This window comes from Hetaerina americana, unplaced genomic scaffold, assembly GCF_022747635.1.
Source record: "Hetaerina americana unplaced genomic scaffold, ioHetAmer1.1.p SCAF_12, whole genome shotgun sequence".
In the NCBI taxonomy this organism is placed as follows: Eukaryota; Metazoa; Arthropoda; class Insecta; order Odonata; family Calopterygidae; genus Hetaerina; species Hetaerina americana.
In genome coordinates, this window is record NW_027286292.1 from 32872431 (window position 1) to 32899887 (window position 27457).

Genomic DNA, 27457 nt, shown 5'->3' on the forward strand with positions numbered 1-27457 from the left:
AGAAATAGCAAATAAATTAATCCAATTTCTCTTATTTACACGTCTTCCGCAACATTTTCATTGGCGTACTGAAATTAATTACTTCCCTTCTCGTGGCGTCTCTTGGTGTGGTGAAGATGTAAATGTTTAACTTTTTATTACTTAAGGTAACATGTTAAATTCTGATTAATCTGGCCTCGTAAAGGCAGAGAAATATGTTCTGCTTATTGATACACAATAGGTTGTAGTGGAAAACGATTTTTCGGAATTCCTTCAGTCCTAGTCATAGTTTGGTACAATTTATAATAGAAATCGGAATGAGCATGTTTCCTATTTGGTCAATTCCTTCCGGTACCTCCCTGCCCCTGAACATCCACCACGCCGCCTAGGCAGCCCGCTTGAGCCTCATGAGTACGCCTCCCCCCCCTTCCCCGTTTCAGCACGTGAATATTCATGTACATAGCTCATTTCAGAGAACTGGTAGCGATAGCAGACTCGTCTAGCTATTTAAATGGCCAATTAAAATGTAGGATTCCTTGTTCAACCACAACTCAAATTTTACTGTCTGCAGCTCTTAGCTTGCTTAGTAGCAGCTGCTGTTAGTTCAGCGGTTTCTTACAGTAAAGTACCTCTGGTCGCGGAATTTCAGCATGATTTCATCGTATCAGTGATGTATTCAGTGGATGGTAATTAACGAACTAAAGATAAGTCATGAGAAGCTGAAGTTGACGCAGTTGATGCTCAAGTAAAAGAAGATTGATTCACAGTGGGTCATACGATTGTTCATTGACAGAACAAAAAATCAGATGTCTATTCAGGAGTAGAGAAACTGTAAGATATATCTGAGCTGATACGAGAGGATCATATCCGCCTCTTAGACGAACCAAACTCAACCATACTTTGGCCATGTTATATGTACCGGTGTGAGATCTTTTTAATCTGACTTTGAGTCAACCCATGTTGGTTGCATTAATGAACTACATAACAAAAGAATCATGAGTATCAGCAATATTTACACTTGAAATATAAAAATATTTTACTTGGGGAGAATGTGATGTCTGTCTTTCTCACCGAAATGCAGGTATTCTAGTTGAATGTCGGTGGCTTATGATCGTCTACCGAGGACTTTGTGTCTAAATTAGCGTCGAAAATACTCTGAAGAACTTAAATGCTATGACTGAGCCCATTCTGAAGATCTAATCTCCAGTCCGGTCCATGATGAAACTGTGACTTCCCTTCGTGCTGTTAGGGATTAAGAGATTTGTGGCAACTCATTTTGCGTTCACTATTCTAGTATAAAGCTACAAAGGTATCGTATTTCCACAAATGTCGAGATACATGAATAGGAATATTAATGCAACAATTTCAGAGTATAAACATCATTCGCCTTGACCGGGATCCCGGTGGACACTTAGCGGATGACTCCGTTCAAAGTTATTTTTTCATCATCTTTCGCAGAGTTTGGAATTTGAACAGAAAAACTATTATAATAATATAATATCATCTTTGAAAATAAATTCAATGGTTAAGAGATCGAAATACACCCTAGAGTAATTATATTCAATTGTTCCCTTTCACTCTCGGGGACAGATGTATTCAAAAGCAGTATCGTGCATGTAAGTAAGAAAAATTTAAAAGTTTATTAAAGCGAATGCAATGCCAATGCAGTAAAGGCAATGGCACCCACGCACTCTCTTGGATTCGCTTCTGTCCTGAGTTAACATCCCAAGTTAGATAACAGAAAAAGATAATTCCGAGTACGGCAAAATTTAAACTTCGAAGATGTTCCCACCGTGGACATGTTAGATAGATTTATTATAAAAATTACAGAATAGTTCTTGATGAGTCATTTAATACACGAAGAATATTCTTTGCACGTGGAAGCAGTCGAGGCATTGCTAACTGACAACTATTCAGCGTCCTGTACCACACTCAGGCGGTTGAACCCTGTCTACAACTTGTCACAGAGGCCTCGGCGTTTGGTCCTGAATCCAGCGTCATATTCATCCAGATCCGTGCGAAATTACGACGGATAATCTGTGAAAAACACATATTTCGAGAATATAAATAAATATAAACGCGCGCAAGAGAGTGAGAGTGGCTCGGTGGGCGCAGACGGACGGGCAGAAATCTTCTCGCGGTTGATCCGACATAACAAGCCAAGACTGCATTTGCGTCGTAAAATTTGAGTGTTAAATGAACATGATACTACCTTGATCAAAAATTTCCCGGAATTTATTCAGAAAATTAAAAATACAAGTTTATTCATCTAAATCTATATTGTCCCCTTCAAAGTAATCCCCATCGACTGCAAACACACTTATGCCAGCGCTTGATCCAATCCTCGAAACATTTTTTATATTCTGTTTTCGGTATGTCCATCAGTGCTTCCTGCGATTTTTCCATTACTTCCTCTCGGCTGCTAAAACGCGTTCCCCGTAATGGTTTTTTAACTCGATTGAACAGAAAGAAGTCACAGGGAGCCAAATCAGGTGAATTCGGTGGCTGTTGGATGGTATTTGTTGCATTTTTCGTCAAAAAATTACGAATAATGATAGCACTGTGCGACGGTGCGTTATCATGGTGCAAAATCCACGAGTTTTCTGCCCACATTTCTGGTCTCTTTCGGCGAATTGCTTCACGCAAACGTCTCATAACGCCCAAATAATACTCTTTGTTTACTGTCTGGCCTTCTGGCAAAAATTCATGATGCTCTACACCGTTGTAATCCATGAAAACCGTCAGCATTGCCTTCTTTTTTGACTGAAAACGACGTGGTTTTTTTGGTCTCGGCTCATTTGGTGAACGCCATTCACTTGCCTGATGTCTGGATTGCGTGTCGTACTCATAAACCCACGTCTCGTCTCCAGTAATGATCCTTTTGATGAATGTGGGATCGGATTCAGCCTCGCAAATCATGTCTTTTGCGACGTCAACACGGTCTCTTTTTTGCATGAAATTGAGGTCTTTTGGCACCAACTTTGCTGCTACACGACGGAAACCCAAATCATTAACCACAATGTCTTGGGCGGATCCATAGGCAATGTTCAAGTCCTCCGCTATTTCTCTGATGGTTAATTTGCGGTTATTGACCAACATTTCTTTTACTTTATCAATTTTTTCACCGACTTTCGATGTCGATGGTCTGCCACTGCGTTCATCATCTTCGATTGACTCACGACCACTTCTGAACCGCTCGTGCCACTGGTAAACGACCGTTTTTTTTAGAGAATCGTTGCCGAAACACTTTTCCAACATTTCCAACGTCCGTGCGCCACTAAATCCGTTTTTTACGCAAAATTTAATACAAGTTCGTTGTTGCAAATTTAAATCCATTTCTGCAATTGTAAAAAATCGCCAACACACACAGAGATAGATGTACTCTTGGCTACGTAACTTTTGCAAATGTCAAGTTATGACACTAAGATTTAAAGGGAATATCAACAACAGATGTACCAATTTAACAAAAAAAACAGAACTCAAATCGGAACGATGGGAGCGCCACACGGTGGTTATTCCGGGAAATTTTTGATCAAGGTAGTATTCCCTATTTTAATTGGTCGTTTAATCATTAGACGAGCCTTTATTCTTTAACATTTGTGGAAAATGAGCTTTTAGCAAGAGTATCTACGTGTTGGATTCGAGGGTCGAGGGTGTATATATATATATATATATATATATATATATATATATATATATATATATATATATATATATATATATATATACAATCAAACACGAAATCCCGCCAGACGGCGAATAAATACTCATATATATAGAAACAGATATAAGGAAAAGGGATAGGAACACACACAAAGGACGAACACAATAGAGGTGGGGAAGGCGGAATCGAACGGATCACAAGAGTAAAAATATTTCCTTGACATATATATATATATATTTTTTTTTCAAATATACCAACCAACAACGTTAGACATAGAAAAGAAACATGACGTAGAGGAAGATAGCTTAGGTCCAGGCATACTCGACGATGAGATAGAAAGGGCATTAAGGGAGATGAAACTAAATAAGGCCGTAGGGGTGGATAACATTCCCGCGGAACTATTGAAATGTTTAGGAAAGTGTGGGAGGAAGACTATATGGGCTGATTCGTAGTATCTATGAGGAAGGAATCTGGCCGGAAGATTTTGTGAAATCAGCGTTGGTGCCTTATCCGAAAAAGGTGAAGCCTACATCATGTGAGGACTACAGAACAATAAATTTGGTATCCCACGCAGTTAAAGTTATTCTCAGGATCATCAACAAAAGGAAAGAGAGTAAGGCAAATGGTTACTTAGGGGATGATCAGTTTGGGTTTAGGAAGGGGAGAGGTACGCGTGATGCCATTGTAGTAGTGAGATCACTAATCGAGAGGAATATAGAATACAATCAGCACGAATATGTCGGGGGATAGTAAGTGTAAGCTGCGGACCCCTTGGCGCCTTTCATAAAGAGTAGGCTAATACCGACGCCGGGTTTCTCTCATCCCTTCATCCTTTCCTGTCCATCCCCTATGGCGCAAATGAACTCAGCTGTCGGTCGCCTCCCCTAAATACTACTACTACTACGTATTTGTCTGTTTCGTAGATTTGGAAAAAGCGTTTGATAGAGTTAATTGGGAAAACCAATGAGTTTACTGCAGAAATTAGGAATAGATTGGAGGTACAGGAGGCTAATCCGCAACCTGCAAGTCTCAGACTGCTCAGGTGCGAGTGGGGAACGAGGAGTCCGAATGGGCAGTGTTAGGAAGAGGTCTAAGGCAGGGTTGTCCGTTATCACCGGTGCTCTTCAAAGTATATGTGGAGGAAATGATTAAAGATGCATGAGAAGAACTGGAGGTAGAAATGAAAGTAGGAGTGGAATTCGAAAAATCAGTTACGTTTGCTGATGACCCAACTCAAGTTTGTCAGTCAGGCAAGGGGTTGCAAGCATTAGTACGTGAATTGGAAACTCAGTGCGACAGATATGGGACGAGAATAAATATTAATATAACAAAGGTTATGCGATTTGTCAGAAAGAAAAAGGTGAAGCTAAACATTGAAATATGAGGGCAAAAACTAGAGCAGGTAGAACAGTTAAAGTATCCGCGAAGTGTTATAGACCAACACGGCCAAAGCTGTGGGGATGTAAGGAGAAGAATTGTGCTGGGAAAAGAGGCTTTCACATGGATGAGGGAGTTGATAACTGGGATGTTGAGTAAGGATGTTAAGAAAAGACTCGCTAAAACTTTGATATGGAGCCTTGTTATGTACGGCGCGGAAACCTGGTCACTGAAGTAAGATGATAAAAGTATATTGGAGACTTTTGAAGTGTGGGCGTGAAGGAGAATGGAGAAGGTAAAATGGACCGGAAGGAAAAAAAATGAGGAAGTACTAGGTGTCTAGGGTGAGGCGAGGGGTTTGCTGGGAGAAATTCTATGGAGGCAGGAAAAATGGATGAAGGGCCTATTGATCGGCAGTGGGTTGTTGAAGACTGTGATAGATGGGATAATGTTAGATTCAAGCGAGGAAGGGGCATGAATGGGGATAGGATTGTCGGACGGTGTGAAGGGGGAGGAAGTATACGGATGTGAATAGGGGCTTGTTATAGAGTAGGATGTTGGATTGTGTTTTGTTAGGAGATACAAAATATTTGTATTTGGTAGTTGTGTCCATCCAAATTCCGCCTTATCCGGTAGATTACCCAATAATTATATAGGAGGGAGTGTAATCACCCTGTAGCTGGAAGAGGGCTATCGATATTAAAGAGCTTTTAAGGGATTAGAATATGGTGTGAAAACCTTGAAGTTTTTGCTATCGCCTATCGTTTCCTGGAAATGGGAGTCCCTAGGAAAGTTCTTTCTGGGGCTTTTGTCTCTAATGCTGCATTTATGATCCAATTGACACGTTTGGGTATGATTTGGTGCTTTCCCGGCGTATATTCTTGATGAAGTTTTCTCGGGTCTCGGAAGACCCGAGAAAACTTCATCACGTTTGGGTATACTTACGGGCAATTAATTGCATTTCGAGGGGGATCACTCCGGCCTTTTTTTTACGTAATATCAATGACATTATCATTCTAAATATGTTTCCTGATACTTATTAAAGGCGCCTTTCTGAAAACATTTGGGCGACATTTTTCATTTCAAAGTAAAATATATTACCGTGCTGGGATGTTTTCCTTTGGATTTCTTATCAGCAGCCGATGACTATCATCTCCTTGAATGATTTTACCTTCTACTTATTCATGGATCGTTCAATAAAATGTATAGGAAAGGTTAAACAACCCAATACATGTGTAAGCACTAAGAAATCATGCTGAGCAACCCATTATGAAGAAAATTACCGCATGCCACACTGCTTTCGTGAAATCAGAACACGCAAGTTCATTGATAGACGTCCTGGTAAAATTTATCATGGAGAAAGATATCAGTTTTAATTAATTATTTTGTTTTATTCTCTTCGGGATGCAATGAAACAGTATCTTCATGCACCTTTGGCACCGAATCGATACTATTTTAAGGATGCATGACAAGAATACGCCATGTCAAGGCCTAAGTCATAATCAATAATATATATTTTTCGATGATTTTTAAAGTAGCTTATTTCCTTCGCAAATTTAGATCATGCTCTAAGTTCCGTGAAGTCTCATGTGTAATCGATTCTCGAAGTCGTCCGTCTATAAAGAAGCAAATAATTCTGCACATTATTAAACACCGTTAATATTTCTAGAGAAAATTATGGGGCACGCCAAAGGCGCAGGTGCACGCAGCTCCGGTGAATGTTACCCGCTATTGGGTCTCATAATATTTGAAGAAATAATTTGTGGGTGGAGAAAGGAATGCATGCAGCGAAAAGGAAATATGTCTCGGTAAGCTGCTTAATGAGCAGCTGTTGGCACCTTATAAAATATTTGATCAATTTTTATCATTAGTAACTAATTTCGCGTCGTTTCATTAATGAGACCGGGCGGCAAATTACAGCTCCAGGCAATACGAGCAATTTGTAAAACGGCGTATTATCTCTTTTTATTTTTCTCGTTTCTAGTATAATCCAGTCTTCTCCTCCCAATGCGCATCTTCGCCGTTATCTCCACTCGCATGTCTAATTCTACATGTACCTTCAAGTCGTTTGTGTTGTTGTTTCAACTCGCACATTTCCTTAGATAGGCAATCTCATTCATCCTTCGTCGTATTAGTGTCACATTTATTACTTCATAATTCCTTATTCTGTCTCGTCTTTCCTACCATGCAGTGGAAAACTCTCTTCTCCGCCTGCATCCTTCTCTCATCGACAAGCTCTTACTTCGACGGATTGCTATCGGAATGATGTATATAAGGTAGATGGATCTCACAAACTTGATTGGTCCTCTGTTTTTCCAGACGAAGTCTATCGTTGTTTGGTGGAAATTTACTTTTGTGTGAATCCTCTCGCTTATTTCCTCGGGACTGTCTTTGTAATGTTTTTTCAGATACTTGAACTTGTCTGTCCTATCCTACTGCTCGCTTTTTATCTCAATTAAACCATCTGATTCAACCTATTTTGTGAAAAAACATTGCTTCTTTTTTTTCCCTATCCAGATGTTAACCTACTTCCGGACCTGATTTCAGTTTTCACACACATGTCAGTCACAACATGAGAGTTATGCTATTTTCTGTGGTACACAGGGGACGAATTGCTAAATTGCATTAATTACTGCGATGAAAATAAGTGTTGCTATAAGCACCCCCATTCTCAGTCATTCATTTATTCGAAAGCATCCTGTCGTCCGTACAACTGTATTAATTCTGCTTTGGATGTAACCGTCGGTGATTTCAATTACTTCTACCAAATGTCCTTCTATATCAAAGTTCCCCATTGCCATATTGCATCATCGCGTTACTCTCGTTCCGTTCCAATGGGTTTTCTTTCCCCTTCCAGATGTTATGGATTGATCTATAGATCGGATGCTTAATGCATTCCCTATTTTTTAACTATCCTTGCAGTATTGGTTTCTATGCTAGATGATTTTACAATGGCGATACAATTTTTTCTTAAAGTCTCTTAATTCATTTTATTGAAAGAATCAAACACCAAATTTTGTATTTCATTTGTATTTTTTGTCTCTCCTTTGTATAATTTAACTATTTTTCCTATCCTTTTCATATTTTTTTAATTCCATTTTGTATCATTTTTAAATATTTTTAAATATATTATTTAATTCAACTGAAATTTATTTAAAAATCAACCCAATAAGCAGACAGAATCACTGTTGACGTCATTGTAACAAATTTTATCAAAATTGTAACAAAATTTATAGGTAACATGTTATCGGATTGCTTTAGGCTTTGCGATTTGAACGACGTTTTGAATAGAGTTGCGTGATTTTTACCGAATTGCCCCTTTTTGTGAATAATTTTCATTCTTTATAACTAATTTCCATAAAACGGCACCTGAAAGTATTGAATCAAGTACATACAAAAAAATCAAGGGTACTCTCATTAAAGCACGGTGAAATAAAAAAAATATGATTTTGCCTATGAAGTTTTGTCGTGCACAATTGAACGGAAAAATTCGAAAAATATCCAAGTTCGAATCTCGGGCTACCATTAGACCACCCATCTCATGGTAGCAAAAGAAATGTTTTTAAAAATTCGGAATCGTAAAGTATCTCATCGCCAGCAGCAATCGTTGTTCCAAAAAATAGAGGCGAAAAATGAATCCTATGGATGGCAAGTTCCTCGCTAAGCACTTCGCCTCTAAGCTGCTAAGCGCGCCGCTAAGCCACGCTTCACTCGAGGGTGACTGCCCCGTTAGCCATGTACGATTATTTCGGTCGGTCGCAGACTCTGCCCGTCTGTCAGCCAAGTGAAGCAGATACGCTAGCCCGGGGGAGGAATAGTCCACCGACTCGAGGTTGAAGCAATTCCAATCGAGTCTGAGGGAGTCGTTCCGTGGAGATCTCCTTTGGGGCCTCTAAAAGTAATTTGGGAGCTAAATCATAGTCTTATGACGACATCATGTTTGACCCCCAATGAGAGACATCTCAAGAAGAGGATCGATGTCAGACTATCCTGAGATTTCGATAGGTCATGATGGGGGAGATAGATTGATGGATGTCTTTATTTGGGCGAAATTGAGACCAAATGGTCCCTTCTTAGAGTAGGGAGAATATGAAAGGGAGCGTTTTGGAAAAGTTGACGACGCAAAGGAGCGCTGGTGTGACATCCCTCTCGCATTTCGTCGAACGGGTAATTTCCTTTGTCCGGGACCTCGGGTGTTACTCAAAGCTATGAAATGACGCCAGCTCACTTTTATCACCACTTGGTTGTTCTGGCTTCCCGCTCTTAGCGCCAGGATTTAAAACCTGATTTGGATGTTTCAGTGACACCCAGATTCCTACTTTTGTTCCATCTGCAGAGCAATTCAGTGGAGTACTCCGTCCGTCGGATGTGACGTTACATTGTGCGATCCTTTCGCTCCTTTCGTTACAAAAGGTTGAATCGGGATGTCAGGTATAGGTCATTTTTATTATTTTTTGGATTTTTAATTTTAACTGCACTCTATAAAATGGCAACAATAAAACAGGATCATCCTATATCATGTTTCATAGAAATTGACTTCGAAAATCCAAGATTTTATGCACGGTCTTACGGAAGCTGGGGACTACAATCAGAAGTATTATGTCTTTATGTTGCAGGAACACTGATCTAAGCTCCCGAGCACCTTACCACTAATAAATAATTTTGTCCCGCGCCTTTTGAGAAGCCTTCGCTTGCCCGTACCGACTGACCCATGTTCTCCACCCGTTCTCCCACAGCGCCCGAGAAGGACATCCTGGATGGCGTGGATGGCGTGGTGTGCGTGGGCGGCGACGGCACTGTGGCCGAGGTGTTCAACGCCCTGGTGCTAGCTGCCGCTCGCTCCGCGGGCGTGAACCCCAGCGACCCCGAGGTGAACCCGCCGTCACCGCAGCTCCGCCTTGGAGTGGTGCCCGCCGGCAGCACGGACACGGTGGCCTACTGCCTTCACGGCACCCGGGATGTCACCACGGCCATCCTGCACATAATCCTTGGTGAGCCTCTCTTCTCTCAACCTTTCCACTTGACAGGGTTCCCACCCCGGCCGCGTTTTTTCCATCATAAGATTCTTCTGCTCTCTCAGGCGGTGAAAGGTTCAAGTGAACTTCGGGGATTTTCCGAGACCGATCCAGTATAAAGCGAGTTAGGATTCCTACTTTGGAAAAGTACAAGGTGTGTCCAAAAAGTAATAGAATTGATACTAAATTCACTCAAAAGTCTTCGAAATAGCTCCCTTGTTCGTCCGCACACCGCTGCCAGCGGGTTTTCCGCGTCCTGTACACTTTCTGGAAGGCGGCGCCCAGAACGCTGCTAAGCTATCACGATCTCTTGTAACGCTTCAACCGTACCGTGGTGACGTCATTTCAGCACGGATTTGATCCGGGGGAAGAGGAAGAAGTCTGGCGAGGCAAAGTGAAGGCTGTAGGGAGGCTGAAGCAGGGTTGCCACGTTGTCTAGTGTTAGGTAGTCCGTTACTCGCTCAGCTATTCACTCCGTTACTTAGAGGGCACCGACTTGGAACACACCATTTTCATGCCCATGTTTTCGGCCAAAAGTCGATTCACATCAGTTTTAGGGGATGCCAAGTTAAGCAGAAACCACGGGAAAACTTAATCTGCGATCCCTGGTCAACAAAGCCTTCACTCTTTTGCTAGATTTTCGTCACTATTTGAGGTCGAAGGACGTCCTGAATGTTTAGTGTCTTCAACGTCTTCTCCCGAAACAACTTGGGTCACTCCAAAACACCCGATATACCCATGGCGTCATCACCATAAGCTACCTTGAGCTTGTCATGAGTTTCATTCCTGGTTTTGCCCAGTTTCACGCAAGAATTGATGGCGTAGCGTCGTTTCAATAACCGGTTCATGACGGAGTTTAACGAGGTCACGTTATAGATATTTCGCAAACAAACAATCCGCTCTCCTCAAAGGCTGGGAGCCAACTACCATTGGCCTCCAGTCTTTCCTGAGACTCGCCTCTCTTGAAGCCAGCAAGAGAAACCGCCGCCCGTCCGTTCGTCTATCCGTGAAAAAATAAGATGCTACTTCTGGGACAGGCTTTGTATATTCTACTTTTTCCGCGACCTTGAACCCATTGCGGTTGCGTGCCAGCCCTCCTCTCAAATTGCCCCTGGCTTAACTCCTGGACTACCCCTATTGGAACGTAAAAGAAAGAATTTTCCCTCTCTCTTCAGAATCGATCGCTTCACTTTTAAAGGGAAATCGTAGGAAAATGTTTACTTTTAATCCCGTGGAGCTAATTAAGATCGTATTATTATTCAAAATAAATGGTATTTTTTTGGGAATTTTTATTGTATGCATGCATTTATATGGGTAGAGAAAAATTGTATTTTATTTTGAGCTCCTCCCGGAGGGCCTATACTATCATGCTTAAATAGCTCGTTAAAAAATGATTTTGGTCAAAGAAATATTGCCGGAAGAAACAACTGCCATATAAAATTAAATCAAATTAAATAAAAATCCTAAACTATTGTTTAATTTTAACCCAAAATACAAACTTAAGATGCTTGAATACTGAATATCATTTATGATTCACCTCTCCACACATTACTTAAAGAGCCACTGCGGAGGCATTTGTGAAGGTAACATTTTAAAGTAAAATATTGCTCGGTGGCTATTAATTTACGGAATATAATTAAAAAAAGGAAAGAGTTTGATAGAGATTTTACTTTTACGTGGAAATGGGATAATTCCATAGGCACTAATATTGGAGTAGAGGGAATAAATACATCTGGCTTTAGTATGGTCAATAAAGTTTACAATTAACTAGGAAAAGAGATTAAGTGCTGAACACGGAAATGGGTTAATGTAGTAGCACTATCCACAGTCAAATGACATGCTAAAGTGAGGGGGGGAAGGGAAGCAGGAAGTAGAAACTTCCCTTTTGATGGAAAGAATCGATAGCTCTCTCTTATCCCTTTACATATCAAATCTTTCTGGTCACCGTCGTATTGGCAGAACATGTAAGGTCATCGTCATCTTCCTGAGCACCGTGCGCCCAATTTTAACGATATATATATATATATATATTATTATTATTATTGGGTAATCTACCGGTTAAGGTAGGTTTTTGGATGGACACAGCTACTAAATAAATATTTTGTGTGACTCCTTACAAAACACAGAATCCAGCATCCTACTCTACATCAGGTCCCTCTTCATCTCTGAGTCCTTTCTTCCTCCCTTCATCCCGTCCAATATCCCTATCCTATTCGTTCCCTTTCCTCGTTTGCCTAACATTCTCCCCTTTATTACAGTCTTCTACATCCCACTGCCGGTCAATATCACCTTTATCCATTTTTCCTGCCTCCATAGGATTTCTCCCAACAAACCCCTCTCTTCGCCCATCATACCAAGTACTTCTTCATTTGTTTTCTTCTCTGTCCATTTCACCTTCTCCATTCTTCTCCACATCCACATTTCAAAAGCCTCCAACCTACGTGTATCCTTCTACTTCCTTGACCACGCTTCCGCGCCGCACATTGCTACGCTCCATATCAAAGATTTTACGAGTCTTTTCTTAATATTCTTACTCAACGTCCCTGTCATCAACTCCCTCCTTCTTGTGAAAGCCTCTTTGCTTAGCGCAATTCTTCTCCTTACGTCCCAACTACTTTGACCGTGTTGGTCAATAACACTTCCGAGATACGTAAACTCTTCTACCTGCTCTAGTTTTTGCCCTCCTATTTTAATGGTTAGCTTAGCCTTTTTCTTTCTAGGAAATCGCATGACCTTTTTTTTGAATATTGATTCTCATCCCATATCTGTCGCACTGAGTTTCCAATTCACTCACTAATGCTTGCAACCCCTTGCCTGACTGACAAACTTGAGTTTGGTCATCAGCAAACCTAACTGAATTTTCGAATTCCACTCCTACTTCCATTCCTACCTCCAGTTCTTCCCATACCTCTTTCATCATTTCCTCTACATACAGGTTGAACAGCAGCGGTGATAATGGGCAACCCTGCCTTAAACCTCTTCCCAACACCGCCCATCCGGTCTCCCAGTTCCCCACTCGCACCTGAGCAGTCTGAGACATGTACAGGTTGCGGATTAGCCTCCTGTACCTCCAATCTATTCCTAATTTCTGCAATACACTCATTAGTTTTTCCCAATTCACTCTATGAAACGCTTTTTCGAAATCTACGAAACAGGCAAATACCTACTTGTTGTATTCTATATTCCTCTCGATATACATATATGTTAATGTAGTTCAGAGCAATATTTTTTTCCTTCCTCTAATTCTTCACGGTAGGCTATACGTTTTCTTGTTCTAGGGCAAAATAATTTAACTTTTCTTTCATTCTTAAATTTTTCGGTACGCTTCGTATTCATGGAACCTTGCCTTATTTTCTTCTGCCGTTTCATCATCCTTCTCTCTTGTCTTGGGCAGTTGGATTGGTCAAAGTGCTATCGTAGAGTTATGCATAAGCTTCGGAGAATATCTAATGCACCTTTTATCAGTTTTTATAAGAATACGTTATGTAGGTTAGAAGCTGTTTGTGTTATTTGGAGTTATATTACGAGGCTTATATTTTTATCCTGCAGAGAGGAGTGGCATTTTTAAGGTGAATTTTTATTTTGTATTGAATTTCACAGCCATATGATATAGAGTTAGAGACTGACTAATTACCGTTTGCTGAAAATCTTACTCCTTGCGGAATCCACGTACGACGGAGAGTTCATGAGCGGCAGCCACTCGCCGTATCTTTTTAATTACGGCAGCACCTATCAATTTTCTATGGCTTTTCAGCCATTTGTCGGAGTGAGTTAATGTGACAATGCACCCAACATACCCCCTAAGGAAGAATAGCTGAAAATTCGGCAGCAGGTTGTTCGGCCACGAGGAAGGTGATAGGGGACGGCGCGTTGTTTTGCTGCAGGTTCTAGTTGGCAAATATTTCCTTCCTGCTGACGCGTGTGCAGCTTTTCTAAAACTTCCACGTAAAACTTATTGTTCGCTGTCTCTCCCTGAGGTAGAAACTTTTTGTGGACAACGAATTTTGAGTCTAAAAAGATGATTTTTCAAATAGCACATTTTCAGGCGTAGCGTATATATATATATATATATATATATATATACACACATATATATAGTAGTCCAGTGGGTAGAGCGTTGGACTGCTGACCGGAGGGTCCGGGGTTCGATTCCCGGGCAAGGCACCTGCAGCTCCACCCAAGCTAAAGTGATTTTCGGGTACCAGGTCTTCCTGGGAAACCATACCCGGCACAGGGAAAGGAACTGGCCCCCCTACCCTGATGTGTGAATATTCACACGCCGTATAGGGCTTAGTACTGGGTGATCTCTACCATCACCTACTAAACCGACCTTCGGGGTTGATTGCTGTGTTTATGGTTTTTTATATATATAATTAATTCCGGGAAAGAAGGGAGGGAAGGAGCAGAGAACAATGGAACCCTGAAGGAGGGGAAACTTCTCCTGCGTAGAATCGCACTGCAAAATTTCATCGTGAGTAAGAGGGGCTGGAGTACGTGGTAAGCTTGTGGTTAGGTCACTGATGTGACATATTAATGATGCCGACGATTAGAATGTTGGTTTGCGTGGACTTGCACGACTCATCCCATTATCTCCTCCATATGAAGCGATAAGAGCTATCTTGCCCACTTCCGCCATTCCTTGCGGGAAACTCCTCGGGGAAGCAATATATCCAGACTCGCTCTTCTCTCATGTCAATGGCGGTTCGTCTGACCTTCCCCAATCTTGCTTTTCTGCGCATTAACCGGTAACGTTGCCTGAGTTGTGAGCCGCGTCCACGGTCGTGTCTCGCTGGGGTGCTACAAGTGATTGCGAGCGCTTATCCGTCTTCACCAAACGGTAGTACTAGTGATGAGAGAAGACGACCTACCTGTTGAGGCCATTTTCACCATAAAGGATTGGAGTGTAATTTGGCAGGATATTTAGGGGAGTGGGAGAAGGGTGGAGAGAAATCTGGAGTCGACACTAGACTACTCATAGCGAAAGACGCTAAGAGTTCCATAGTTTTAACGTCCGATGTATTCCAACTAAAGTGCTCTGCTCTCCTCATGGCACCTAAAAGGGATCGCCACTCGGAAAATCTGTTACCGCCGAGATTCGAACTCGGGCCATTCGGGGTGAGAATCCAGTATGCTAGCCACCGTAACAATCCGATACCCCCCTGACTTCGTTCCCAAAATAATATATACTTCACCGTATGCATTTATATTATTGTGGGCGATTCAAAGTAAGGAAATCGACGAAAAGGGAAGGGTAATAAATTTTATTTGGTAATAACGTATTTATAACTTCGTGGAATTAAATAATTTCCTTAAGTAAGCTTCAAAAACCTATCAAATTACCACTTCTTATTGTTTAAATTAAATTTTTCTTAGTAATATTTGATCTATGAGGCGTGGATTTAGTCAACTTCCCCGTACATTGTATGTTTGAAGTCTACATTAAAAGGCCTGAAGAAAGCAAGGCTCCCGGGGCAGATAGAATTAACTGAGAAATTGACAAGTAGGTACAAATGAGGGGGACAGACCGGCGGAGATTAATTCTTAAAAACGTGTAATGATTGTCATACCAACTACTATAAGAAATGATTAATGCGATGGACACCAGTAATTTAATCTGATTGTTATGCGTCCAACATATTAACAGAATAATCACTACAAGGACAGAAAGAAATCAATCATACCAGGAGTTTGTAATAGATGGAGTATTGGCATTAGGCTTAAAATAAATGTAAACTTGCGGAGTCAGCCGTGAGGTCAAAAGGACAAAAGTTAGAAGGAGAATCATTCACTTTGTTTGGAAGTAGGTTAACATGGGATGGACGGAACTCGACGGACATGAAGCGCGGAATAACTAAAGCTAATGTGACACACAGACGAAAGAGGCGACCAATATGCTCAAAATAGGTATGGTTACAAACAATCAACATAACGTACCTATGTACATTGTCCTACTATATGCAGGGCCTTATGGATGCTTCTATTGAACATCATAAGATTTAGTGGGAAAGAATAAATGTGAAGAGGAGCGAAAAAGAGAAACAACTATTTTTACCTCAAATTATTTTATTTACAGGGTTTGTAGGATTAAAATAATCCATTTGAAGATTATTTTATAGTATGTTCTGTTTTATTTAATTAAAATTCTTCAATTTTTCACCAAAATATATTGGTTAAGTTTTTTAAATAACAATAATTATTAAATTAGTGTAATTTATATTTTTTGTGGATTCAGTTTAATTTAATATTAAGGAGCAAGGCAAATTTATTGTTCTCTCTTCTCACAAACATGTCCTCTTGCTTTTTTTAAGAGGTCTGACCAGCCGGGTGAATGGTTTTGATGGCGCAGTATTTTGACCGTGCAATACTTATTAGACACGGAAAAGAAAAACGAATATGGATTTGCAAACTCCGATAATAGATGGATGTTGGGAGCATAATGGAAGGAAAATTTACGCAAGGATGGCTGAGAAACGAATGCGAGGTCCTAATGAAGACGAATGTGTAAATGAAAGAGCTGTAAAGATGCAAGGTAGTTAGCATTGAACAGTGGAGTTTGGATGAATAATCATTTTCGGAGTGGGAATAATGGATAAAAACTTGACTTTTAGGTGGTAAGGTATAATTTGGTTCACAGGTATCTCTCATCGTTGACGGAAGGCGAGTCCTTTTGAAAAAAGTGCATAAGTTTTCGCAAACACATTAGGTTCGGTTTACTTCGGTTTGGTAACGCGTCGTTATGACCTAGGGATTTTTGAGTTCGTTTTTATACTATTTTTGTGTTCATGTTCTTTAATTTGAATGGGAGTAGTTGTGGTTTATGAAACGTCGTGAGTTAAAATTGTATCTTTTTATTCCCTCGGGATGATTTATTTAGTGGAACGCATTTCACTCGAATGCGGATATTCTCTAATAATTTCTTTAGAAAACGCCCCGTAAGAGCTCATAGGGCATTGGATGCGAGCAGATACAACACAAATTACTTACTATGCGTAACTAGAGTTGAGAAATGAGATGGTAATAACTTCTAATGAAGAGTAGAGGTGAAAGAAAAAAAGTAGATATTTTACAAAAGAACAAGTTAATCCATGTACCCAAGGGAACGTGGAGATATAAATTATTATTGATTTTTTAAAGCCTCTCTGAAGAGAACGTTAAGCAAATTAGGGCAACAATATTAAATACGAGAAATTGATTCATAAGTAATAAAAATTTTAGAAACATTTGGCGTTTTATTTTACTTGATTCGGAACACGTATCTTTCACCTACCTGGAGGTTTTGATATTAAATATGGCGCCGCTTAAGTGACTTCCTGGCGAGTTCAACTGATTGCATGGGTCAGCGGTGTCTCCTGTCTTATTCCACGCGGCTATTTTCTACGAAAAGCGAAAGTTGTTGACAATTGAAATCGATTAGTATAGCGTACACCCATGCACGGTCAAATGTGAAAGGAAAGGTGAATTCGTTACGAATGGAAGGCGGTGATGAAATATTTAGTAGTTAAGGACCGATTCACAGTTTGCGTGGCGTCTTGCCGATGAACACAGTGCCGTTAAGTCGTAGCTTGAAAGAATAGTCATTTAATTGAATAATTCGAAGAAACCCAATAATTTTCTTCCAAGCTATAAGTTGTAGCACATGTAATCCACGACTAATGACGTCACCCACCGCGGATCCGAAGAAATTCTGCATTCCACCGAGAACCTGAATTCGAATATGAAGCGGTTCTGGGAGAAGTTAAACGTCCAAGTAAATTTAAACATTGGTAACAGCGTCCCGAGGGTCGAACAGAGAAGTATAACTTTGGAGCCGTATGTAATAGTCAAATAGGAGATTGGGAAGTTTTGATCGGGATACTGAAGTGGATTTTATTGACCTGCGGCCTGTCCTTTTATCGTGTAGAAGGCCACTCAATCGATTGGGAGTTCACTATACAAAAGAGGCATCGCAGAAGGTAGCGCGTAAAATACACGGAAACAAGACCGAGAGTATTGGCGGGTATTGGCGATACAGAGGCTATATCTTCTTCTGTAAAATTAAATATAAAAGTACTTTTCTTAAGACCAAGCAGATTAGGTAATTATAGGTTTCGGAAAGAAAATAATAACGGCAATCGTAATGAGTGCAATTTCATTTCCGTTTCTAAAAAAATAAAGGGCTGGAAACTGAAAGATCGCATATCGGTATAATATCTCTGAAAGAACAAATCCAGGCCTCGTTATAGGTACTTAAAGTTGGCTCAAAGAATATATTGCACACAACGAGAATTTTCCGTAGTTTCATTATCTACAGTAAAGACAGACCTAAGAGTGGAGGAGTGTTCATCGCAATTAACTCACAGCTCAGGAGTTCTCGTTCTTTATGCGACGTCACCGGTATAGGAAGCGTTTGCTATTAGTTCAAGGATTATAATCATAGGAATTTATTAATATGTTCTTTATAAGGAAGAGGTGACTCAAGTATTGATTCTCTCTTGAAACATAATGACCAAATTACAATACTATTTCACCATGTATAGCAACAGTATATTTGTAGCCGCCAGCGACTTTAATCTGCGGATATTAATAGGATAGTGATATAAGGGCTAGTTCGTTCTGATGACACCTAGAACTGTGCTGGTGGGAGGAAAAATATTTTCTCCTAGGTAGGGTCGGTCACCCTTGCCAAATAGGTCGAAGGGTAGGAAGTAGACGAAAGGTAGTCCGCGCAGCGTTTGATTCTCAGTGAGGCGGCCGCAAAGGCGTTTGAACCTTCGGGACGGCAATTTTAGCGATGGAGTCATGCTAAAAACATTAAGGAGGAGAGCAAAGGGAAACCACCACAATTATGTATACCAAGAATATTAGTATGGATACTGTAATGGTGATTACTCGAGGCAACCACGGGACTCGGCCCAATTAGCCGTGTGTCGTGCTCGAAAGCGGGGCAGGCAAGGGTTCCGTGCTCGTTATCTCACGAAAACCTTGTGAAGCGAAATCGAAATCAGCAGCGTATAAGACTCAGGAGAGGATCGATCTAGTTAAAATTGGGGAATAGTGAGGATTACCTGAAGTAATAGTTACAGCGTAATATACAGCGGAGCGGAAGAAAGCGAGCGAGAGGTAGTAGTAATACTAAAGTAAAAGGTAGGAAGAAGCGTAGTTAACATAGAGCCAGCGACATATTGACTATTTTTAGTGGAAGTAAAATTGGAGTTAAAAAACTTAGTCATTGGTACAGCTCTGATAGTCTCGAGGAAACCTCATGCTTCAGAAATTGTAACTATAAGCCGTGAGTGACTCCTGAGTGACTCCCAGGGCTGAGGCAACTTTTAATTCGATCTCATTCCCCTCCCTTCCCTAACCCACAGCTGCCCGTGGATGACAGCGAAAGTTGCTCGGCCCTTTGCAAAAATGCAATGAATGCTGACCTCGTGGAGTTTTTCGAATTTCAAATTTCATCCCCACAGGGAGCCCCTGAGGGAAAATCAGAAATGAACCACGTGACAAATAGCATACACACAGTGACGCCAAGACATAATTGACACGAGACCTTCTGCTCAAAAATTTCAACCTATGCCGGTGCCGAATTAATTTGGTTTTCGTCTGTTTTGCGTGATTGACTTGGAAGCTCAGGCTCAGTGAAAGAAACTACAAATTTAAATGTAATTCTTGTCCAAAGGTTCCAATTAATCTTTTGCGTTTCGAAGCGTTATTTCTTGAGCGCGACTGTATGATGTCATGGAAAAGCTTGCTTGATAAAGATAAGGCTAGTATATTTTAGTTGGGTAGATACGTGGTCTGTCCAAAAATACGCAAACTGGTGCAATCTGGCGGCCATGGCGTGAACTATAGCCCCGCCGACTAGCGGCGCTAGTTGCCTGAGACCCAATGAGCCGTCTATGCTTTGCGGATCGTCGAGCTGTGCGTATCGTGCCATTTATGTTAGTTTCTGTGGCCCATGTTTTTACTGTTTGTCGAAAATGGGAATTGACCAAATCACGGAGCAACGAATCAACAACAAGTTTTTTGGTGAAGTGCGGTGAATGTTGCCAAGAAATTACTGAGATGTTGACAGCTGTTTACGGTGATAATACTTTGAAGAAAACTTCCGTTTTCATTTGGATTAATTGTTTTAAAGATGGCCGAAAAGACGCCACGGATGATGCAAGGCCAGAACGACCTTCAACCACCTGTGTTGACGACAACATTGATCGTGTGTGGTCCTTTGTCCTTACCGATCGTCGAAAAACTGTCAAAATGATAGCTGATGACCTGAGTTTAGGAAAACTAACAGTGCACGCTATTTTAACCGAACATTCGGGTTTATAAAAATGTGTTCAAAAATCGTGCCCAAGCTGCTGACGCCAAATCAAAAGTTGAAAAGAGTTGAATGTGTTACTGACTGGGAGAGTTCACTTGAAAAAGATGCTGAATTTCTCAATAAGGTAATCACTGGTGACGAACCGTGGTTTTACGACTATGACACTGAACTAAAATTGCAAAGCAAGGAGTGGAAAGCAAAATATGAACCTCGAACCAAGAAATCAAGAAAAAACCGATCGAAATTCATAGTCATGCTCCTGATTTTCTTTAATGTCGAAGTTGTTGTTCATCATGGTTTTATTCCTGAAGGGCAAACAGTAAATGCTGAGTTCTACCGTACAGTTCTCAAGCGTTTGAGAGATCGCGTGCGTCGTGTGCGACCAAATTTTACTAAAGGCGATGGAAGGATCCTTCCCCGTGACAATGCACGTGCACATTCAGCATTGATTGTTCACCAGTTTCTGGCAAAAAATTCAATCACCATCTTTGATCGTCCTCCTTATTCACCACCCCCTGGGACTTCTTCCTTTTACCAAAATGCAAAAATATGATGAGGGGACATCACTGGGAATATGTGGACACAATAAAGCAAGAAACGACGAGAAGACTAAAAAGTCTAACTGCCGAGGACTTCCAAGGGTGCTTTAATTAGTGGGAAAGAAGATGAAATAATTGCCTGGTAAAGAATGGAGAGTACTATGAATGGGACAAAATCGATGTTCACTAAATTTTGCAAAATAAAGTTTTTATGGCCTCACTTCGCGTATTTATTGGACAGACCTCGTACAAGCAAACGTGAATGAATAGAGGGTGAGAAAATAGTTTTACATATGAGGAAAGGAGCAGTGGTAATGTTGCTCATGTGTTCTTGCAGAATTTTTTATAGTAAGAGGATTCTTGAATTGACTTTATGGATGACAAAAAATAAGTACGAGCCTCATGTAGTGGAGGAGGCGTGTAGTTCCCGGGCATTTCATCGACCCCATCGTGAGATGGGGTGGATGAGACCGAATTGCCTCGTTCTACATCTACTGCTATACATCTACTCGTTCCAGACTTCCCTACAAGCCGTCGCAAGGTCGTATGTTAGGGGGCGTTAGGTTAGGTTATCCATGTTCCGTGTTCGCTAAGTTAGCCATGTTACATCTACTCCAATGCCTCCACAAACTTCCCCGTGATCCACCGAAGGGGTAAGCTAGAACGGGGTTCCTGAAAACAAAATTCAGGCAATATTCGTTTTATACGTTATAATTACTCTTAATAACTACTCCACTGCGTTATAAGAAAACAAATAACGGAACTGATAAAAAATGGCGGGGACACACACGCAGCCACCAATTATCAGGTAGAATTCTACCCATGCAGGATGGACAATTGACAAATGCATCAGATCTACACATTTATTTACACGACCACTCGCCTATGGGCGCGTGACTTTAAGACACCAGCCATCAAGTAATTGAGAGATGAATGTAACTTCCACATTTATAACTATTTTCGCCATTTGCTACCCATTTCCGTGGCTCCCGCTTGAGTTGCTGCACAAATAATGCGCACAATTAACGAATGCTTGAATCTATTCGTTCGATAGTCCATTTCTCTTATTTTGTGACAATTGACTGTCCTGCATATGTAATTGAGGGGTTGAATTATATCTTTTATATCGGTGGTAAAACTACGCGAAGTGTATCTTTGCAATAGGTTTGATTTTGCTCTGAGCCTTCGGATATTTAAATGTTCTCATCCCAGATCTTACAGCAAATGCATAACGTCTGGTGTTCTGTTGTCGTGAGGGCTCTTGTCTGTACCTTGCTCTATTCTGTAATCACTATTTTTTGAGATGGACTATAACTGCTTGCCGCAGACTCTATTTAGGGTATTACTGAAGGAAAAAAGCGCGTCTCCTTCCCTTTCCTATCCCTAGATTTTTTTCTAAATCGTCCAGGTCAAATAGTTCTTGTTGAGAAAAAATAAAATTTTCTTTTCTTGACTACCATCTGTGCTACTGATGGGACTTTGCAGAATAAAATAATAACGTCCACAAAATAAAAAACTCGTTTAATTAGTTAAAATTGTTGTTTTAATTTTTTAATCATTGAGAATGAGAATAATTAAGTCCCAGAACATATAACTTGCAGATATGTGAAATATAAATTATTTTTACAAATTTAATGCTGAAATCCTAACATGTATGGAAAACATTTCGGAGAGAAAATGGCCGGCCGGCCCATAAAAATATCAGGCTTCTGATCGGCAAATGAACCTGGAGCTTAGTGCGGGCTCGACTTAGCTTCTTGCTTCTACTTCTCCTCCGATGACGAATGGATGTGGGGTACACAATGCAAAGAAGGTGCGGGCTCACTCCTCCTTTGTTTTGGGTGCCCCTCGCTCGATGTGTTGATCGAATCACCCTCGAATCCCTTCAAACGTTGCCTCCTTTTTTAACCTCTCATTCCCAAGGTGATTGTTGGCATTCCCCGGAGGGGTCGCCTATATAATCTACTCGTACATCTTCACAAACACCCAGTGATCCACCAAAAGAGTGTGTGGTAGGGGGAACAAGCATCAGGCGGAAAGGGTAAGGTATATCAGAGAGAGGGAGGGTGTTTAAGGGACAAGAAAAATGAAAAAACAATCCACCAAAAATCCCTGAAAAGGACAGGCATGGTAGTTTACTCATGTATAATTTATTAACACGTGCACAGTTATTGTTCGCACATGTATAGTTAATTTTACACACACTAAAAGTTGCCAGGTATATTAAATAAAAGAGGATAAAAATGAACGTCAACCACTATTAGTGGTTGACGTTGACCGGGCGTCATATGAAGAGGAACCGTGCCGAACTGGAAAGTAAGAAGGGAAAATCGTCAATTAAGTTACTGTAATGCAACTTGAGATTCCTGCCCCTATAAATACATGGGTACAAATGAAACTATTTATTGCCCAGCCTTTCTGGTTAGCAAATGGTATTCTTGTTGACTATTAGCCTACAGTTATTATCTTGTATAGTCCGTTGGGAGAAGGAGACCTTGTGTCTACGAGTACTAATGTCATGTACTAGTTCTGGCATCTATTCCTCGAATTTCATATCCATAGAATCCATTTGTGGTAATTAATCATCAAAATAGTAAGTTTATTTCCGTAGTCTTAAATTTTTTGGAGTCCCTTTCTTATTTTGTTGGCAATGATTGAGGGCTCTGTCGTCTCACAATCCGTCCATTTCCTCCACTCCGTCATACTGTATCAAGTGCATTTCGATCGGTTGAAAGAAAACATAACGCACGATGATTCGTCATTTCCAACGCTGTCTGTTCTGGACTGTTGCAATGGAACTATTAAATATATTGGCATACTATGACGTATGTATGCTTCCGATTTCAACTTGGTTTGCAAAATCATTGGACGTTCATTGCACTTAATTAGTGCTATCAGTCTGGAATCGTTGATTGTTCATTATATCCTTATGAAAGGTTCTTGATATTACTTTGCTGTCGATTTTTTCAGACGTTGGGCTTTAATTTTGAAAGCCATATTCACTGACAAAGTTTGCTGCATCATTGGATTAATTCAATGGTGCCATGCTTAAACTTGTGGCATCAAATCTTGAGGAATTAGAAAAAAACTTCATAGATTTCACCATACCTTAGGGCGGAGCAACGGGTTACGGCACATAGGTGACAGGTTTATGACCCCAGGTGCCATCTGTGACAACTCCTCAAGAAGGTAAGAGGTGTCACAGATGTGATTAAACCAGCCGTAGGGCTTTTCAATTTGGTCGTACGGACACATATAAACGCTGCAATTCCAATTAAGTCGTATTTTTCACTTCAATGGCTACGGTTTCAACACTGAAATATCATTTGGTGAATTTATCTCGTGAATTCGCGAGACAATTCCAAAATCTGGTGAAAACATGGTCGAGGAAGTGGAAAACATATACAGGGTTCGTCCGGAAAATAAGTGTAATGAGCTCAGGAAAAAAAATTGATTACACTTTTACATATCTTAAGCTAATATTCCTCAAAATAGGACCCTTGTGAGTCGATACACTTGTTCCAGCGGCGTTCCCATTCCTGGAACGCTCCCGCGAAGGCATCATCGGGAACCTCTCGAAGACACGTCGTCACGGCCTCTTTGACGGCGTCCAAAGTCCCGTATCGCGTTCCTTTCAAACTCCTCTTTATCTTCGGGAACAGAAAGAAGTCCGGTGGTGCCAAGTCCGGGCTGTAGGGCGGGTGCGGCAGCGTTGCCACGCCGTGCTTGGCCAAGAAGTCCGACACGACAAGCGCGGTGTGAGACGGCGCATTGTCGTGATGCAGCCGCCAGATGTTTTTGATCGCTGGCCGGACGCGGGCGACTCGTGCACTATTGTTTTTGGCACATTACACTGCTCTGCTATCATCCGAACACTAAGACGACGATCAGAGTTCAGTACATCGCGAACTTTTCGCACATTTTCGTCGGTGAGTGTCGTTGATGGGCGTCCAGGCCGTGGTTCGTCGTCGACCTCTTCTCTGCCCTCCACGAACATCTTGTGCCACCGAAAGATCATGTTTCTGGACATGGCTGACTCCCCGTAAGCCTGGTTAATCATACCGACAGTTTCGGTAGACGATTTCCCAAGCTTTACCGCAAATTTGATGGAATAGCGCTGCTCCAAAAACTTCGGCATCGCGTTCCGTGACGTGGGTCGAGCGTGGAGGTTCGCGTTAACAGAGCTCCTCACTACACCACAGCTCAGAGCCGACTGCCTTTTTCAGCGTCGCTTGCCAACATACCCCCCTCCAATCGCAGCCCGTCAGAGCGGTGCTGGGCGCGCCTGGAGCGGCGGGAAAAAATCAGTACACTTATTTTCCGGACGAACCCTGTACATGCATGCATACACATACATAAATACATACATTATTACGCACATATACACCCATACATAAATTAAGTGATATACATATATAAATTGAGAATACACCTACACATACACACGTACTCAAATTAAATGACAGTGAAGATAGAGAACAATAAAATGAGGAAAGTCTAAGCAAAGAATGAGGTTTGTGGGAAAGGCTAGGGAGAGCGTGGTATTGCTCACCTAGTAAAAACCCACGCAGGAAAAACACCCATGAAGAGAAGGGGGTTGTGAAAAACCTGCGAAAACCCTATTAATTAGAGGTTAAAGGAAAATTGCGGGGTTAAAGGAAAATTAAGGGATTAAAGGAAAAAAAAAGCACCGAGAAAACAGCAGCTATTGAGTAATGACTTAAGTCAGGTAAATTATGGATGTCGAAGTGGGTAAAGAGGTTACTTTTAATTGTAGAATTAACCTTGCGAGCATTTATAATTGCGCAGGAATATCACGGAATAATTTCGTAATGGACTAGATCAAGAAAATATTTAAGGTGCCACGTTCGGTGATCAGTTCCGATCATTTCGACGGAGTTGGTACCTTAATCTTTCGTTTCTCCGACTGCCAAGATTGTCTTGATCCGAAGCGCTTCGTGGAGCAGTCATTGCCAACCATAGAGTTGAGAAAAGGAGGAGTGCGCATCCAATGATCAAAGAGAAAGAGAGAGGAAGCGGCAACAACGCAGTCTGGTGACATTTGGTATGTTTTGCGCGGCGGTTCAAAAAGTGCTTATGTTCAAAAGTGATTTTCCGTCAAAATTACTACCATCAGTCGATTGAATAGTCTCAAAAAGCGTTAGTTGCTTCCGACGTTATAAGATTACCAAAGAAAAAATGTTGAAGCTAGGTTATTTTCGTAATAATAATACTGTAAATGGAACTTTTCGGTGCGCTTATCGTATTTTTTGTTTTATTTTTATATCGACCGTTTAGGCACTAGTATCGGGTTAATTTGAAATGTTGAGCGTCCCTCCATTTGCTAAAAATCTTTGAAATAATAATTTAATCAATGTACCCTACTACGTGGCCTGTTGAAAAGGTTCCCGAACGTTTTGAATAGTGCGCCTCCAAATGGTTATTTTTGAATCAACTTTGAAGTGTTGCATCGAAGGAGACTTCCAAAATAATTACCTTTAACCACTTTGCTTATATCTTATTTTGTTGATTAGTTATGCCGTTTATGTGAAGGGGTGTCCGTGGAGTGCGGCGAAAAATCCGCGGAAATGAGCTCTTTGAAGGAGCAGCGTTGTTCAATGAAATTCTGCGTGAATCTCTGCAAATCCTTCGCGGTAAATTTTAAGCTTAATACCAAGGCTTATCGTTAGGATGCTATGAAACTTACCGCGTGTTATGAGTGGTTCACCCGGTTCAAAAAGCGGTGGAAATCAGTGGAAGACGACGAGCGTTCCGGAAGACCATCAACGTCGACTAATGACCCCCCCCACATCGAGAAAGTGAACAATCTCATTCGTGCGAATCGACCTTTGACTTATAGGAATCTTGCAGAAGAGTGTGGTATCTTGACTGGCTCATGCTGTAAAATCCTGACTGAAAAATTGAGGATGCGTCGAGTCGTCACCTAATCCGTGCCTCGCCTGATGGCAGCAGACCAGAAACAACAGAGGGTTCAAGTCGGTCAGAAGCTGTATGATCGAGCTGAGGAGGATGAAACCTTCTTGTCCTGGATTATAACAGGTGATGGGTCATGGTTATCTGGATATAATATCGAAACACAAGTGAAATCTTCACAATTTATTGGTGAAACATACCCCCGCTCCAAAAAAGCTCGACAGGTTCGCTCGAACCTCAAGGTGATGTTGACTGCAACAGTTTCAGAGTGTAAAAATCATTCGCCTTGCCTGGGATTCGAACCCAGATCCCTCAATATCCGGTCGAGTGCTTTAGCCACTTAAGCTACCGAGGCGTCCTAGCTTAAGTGGCTAAAGCACTCGACCGGATATTGAGGGATCTGGGTTCGAATCCCAGTCAAGGCGAACGATTTTTACACTCTGAAACTGTTGCATTGAAATGCACATTAGCGGATGACTCCGTTAAAAGTTACTGTTGCGGCATCTCCCGCAGTTACTTTGGAATTTGATGTTGACTGTTGTTTTCGTTGCAAAGTGTTGTTCATCAAAAATACCTACCTAAAGGCCAGAAAGTCAACACGGAGTACTACCTGGGGGCTATGAAACAGCTAATAGAGAGAATCAGGCGA

At 41.2% G+C, this 27457-nt stretch overlaps 1 protein-coding gene across 1 annotated transcript in view; it reads left to right on the plus strand.

The window, feature by feature from the left end:
- Cerk (Ceramide kinase) overlaps positions 1-27457 on the plus strand; it is a 185677-nt gene that overhangs the window by 131627 nt on the left and 26593 nt on the right. Inside the window, exon 4 of the mRNA XM_071582882.1 lies at positions 9757-10011. Coding sequence (XP_071438983.1) covers positions 9757-10011 — 255 coding nt within the window. The remainder of the gene's footprint in view (positions 1-9756; positions 10012-27457) is intronic.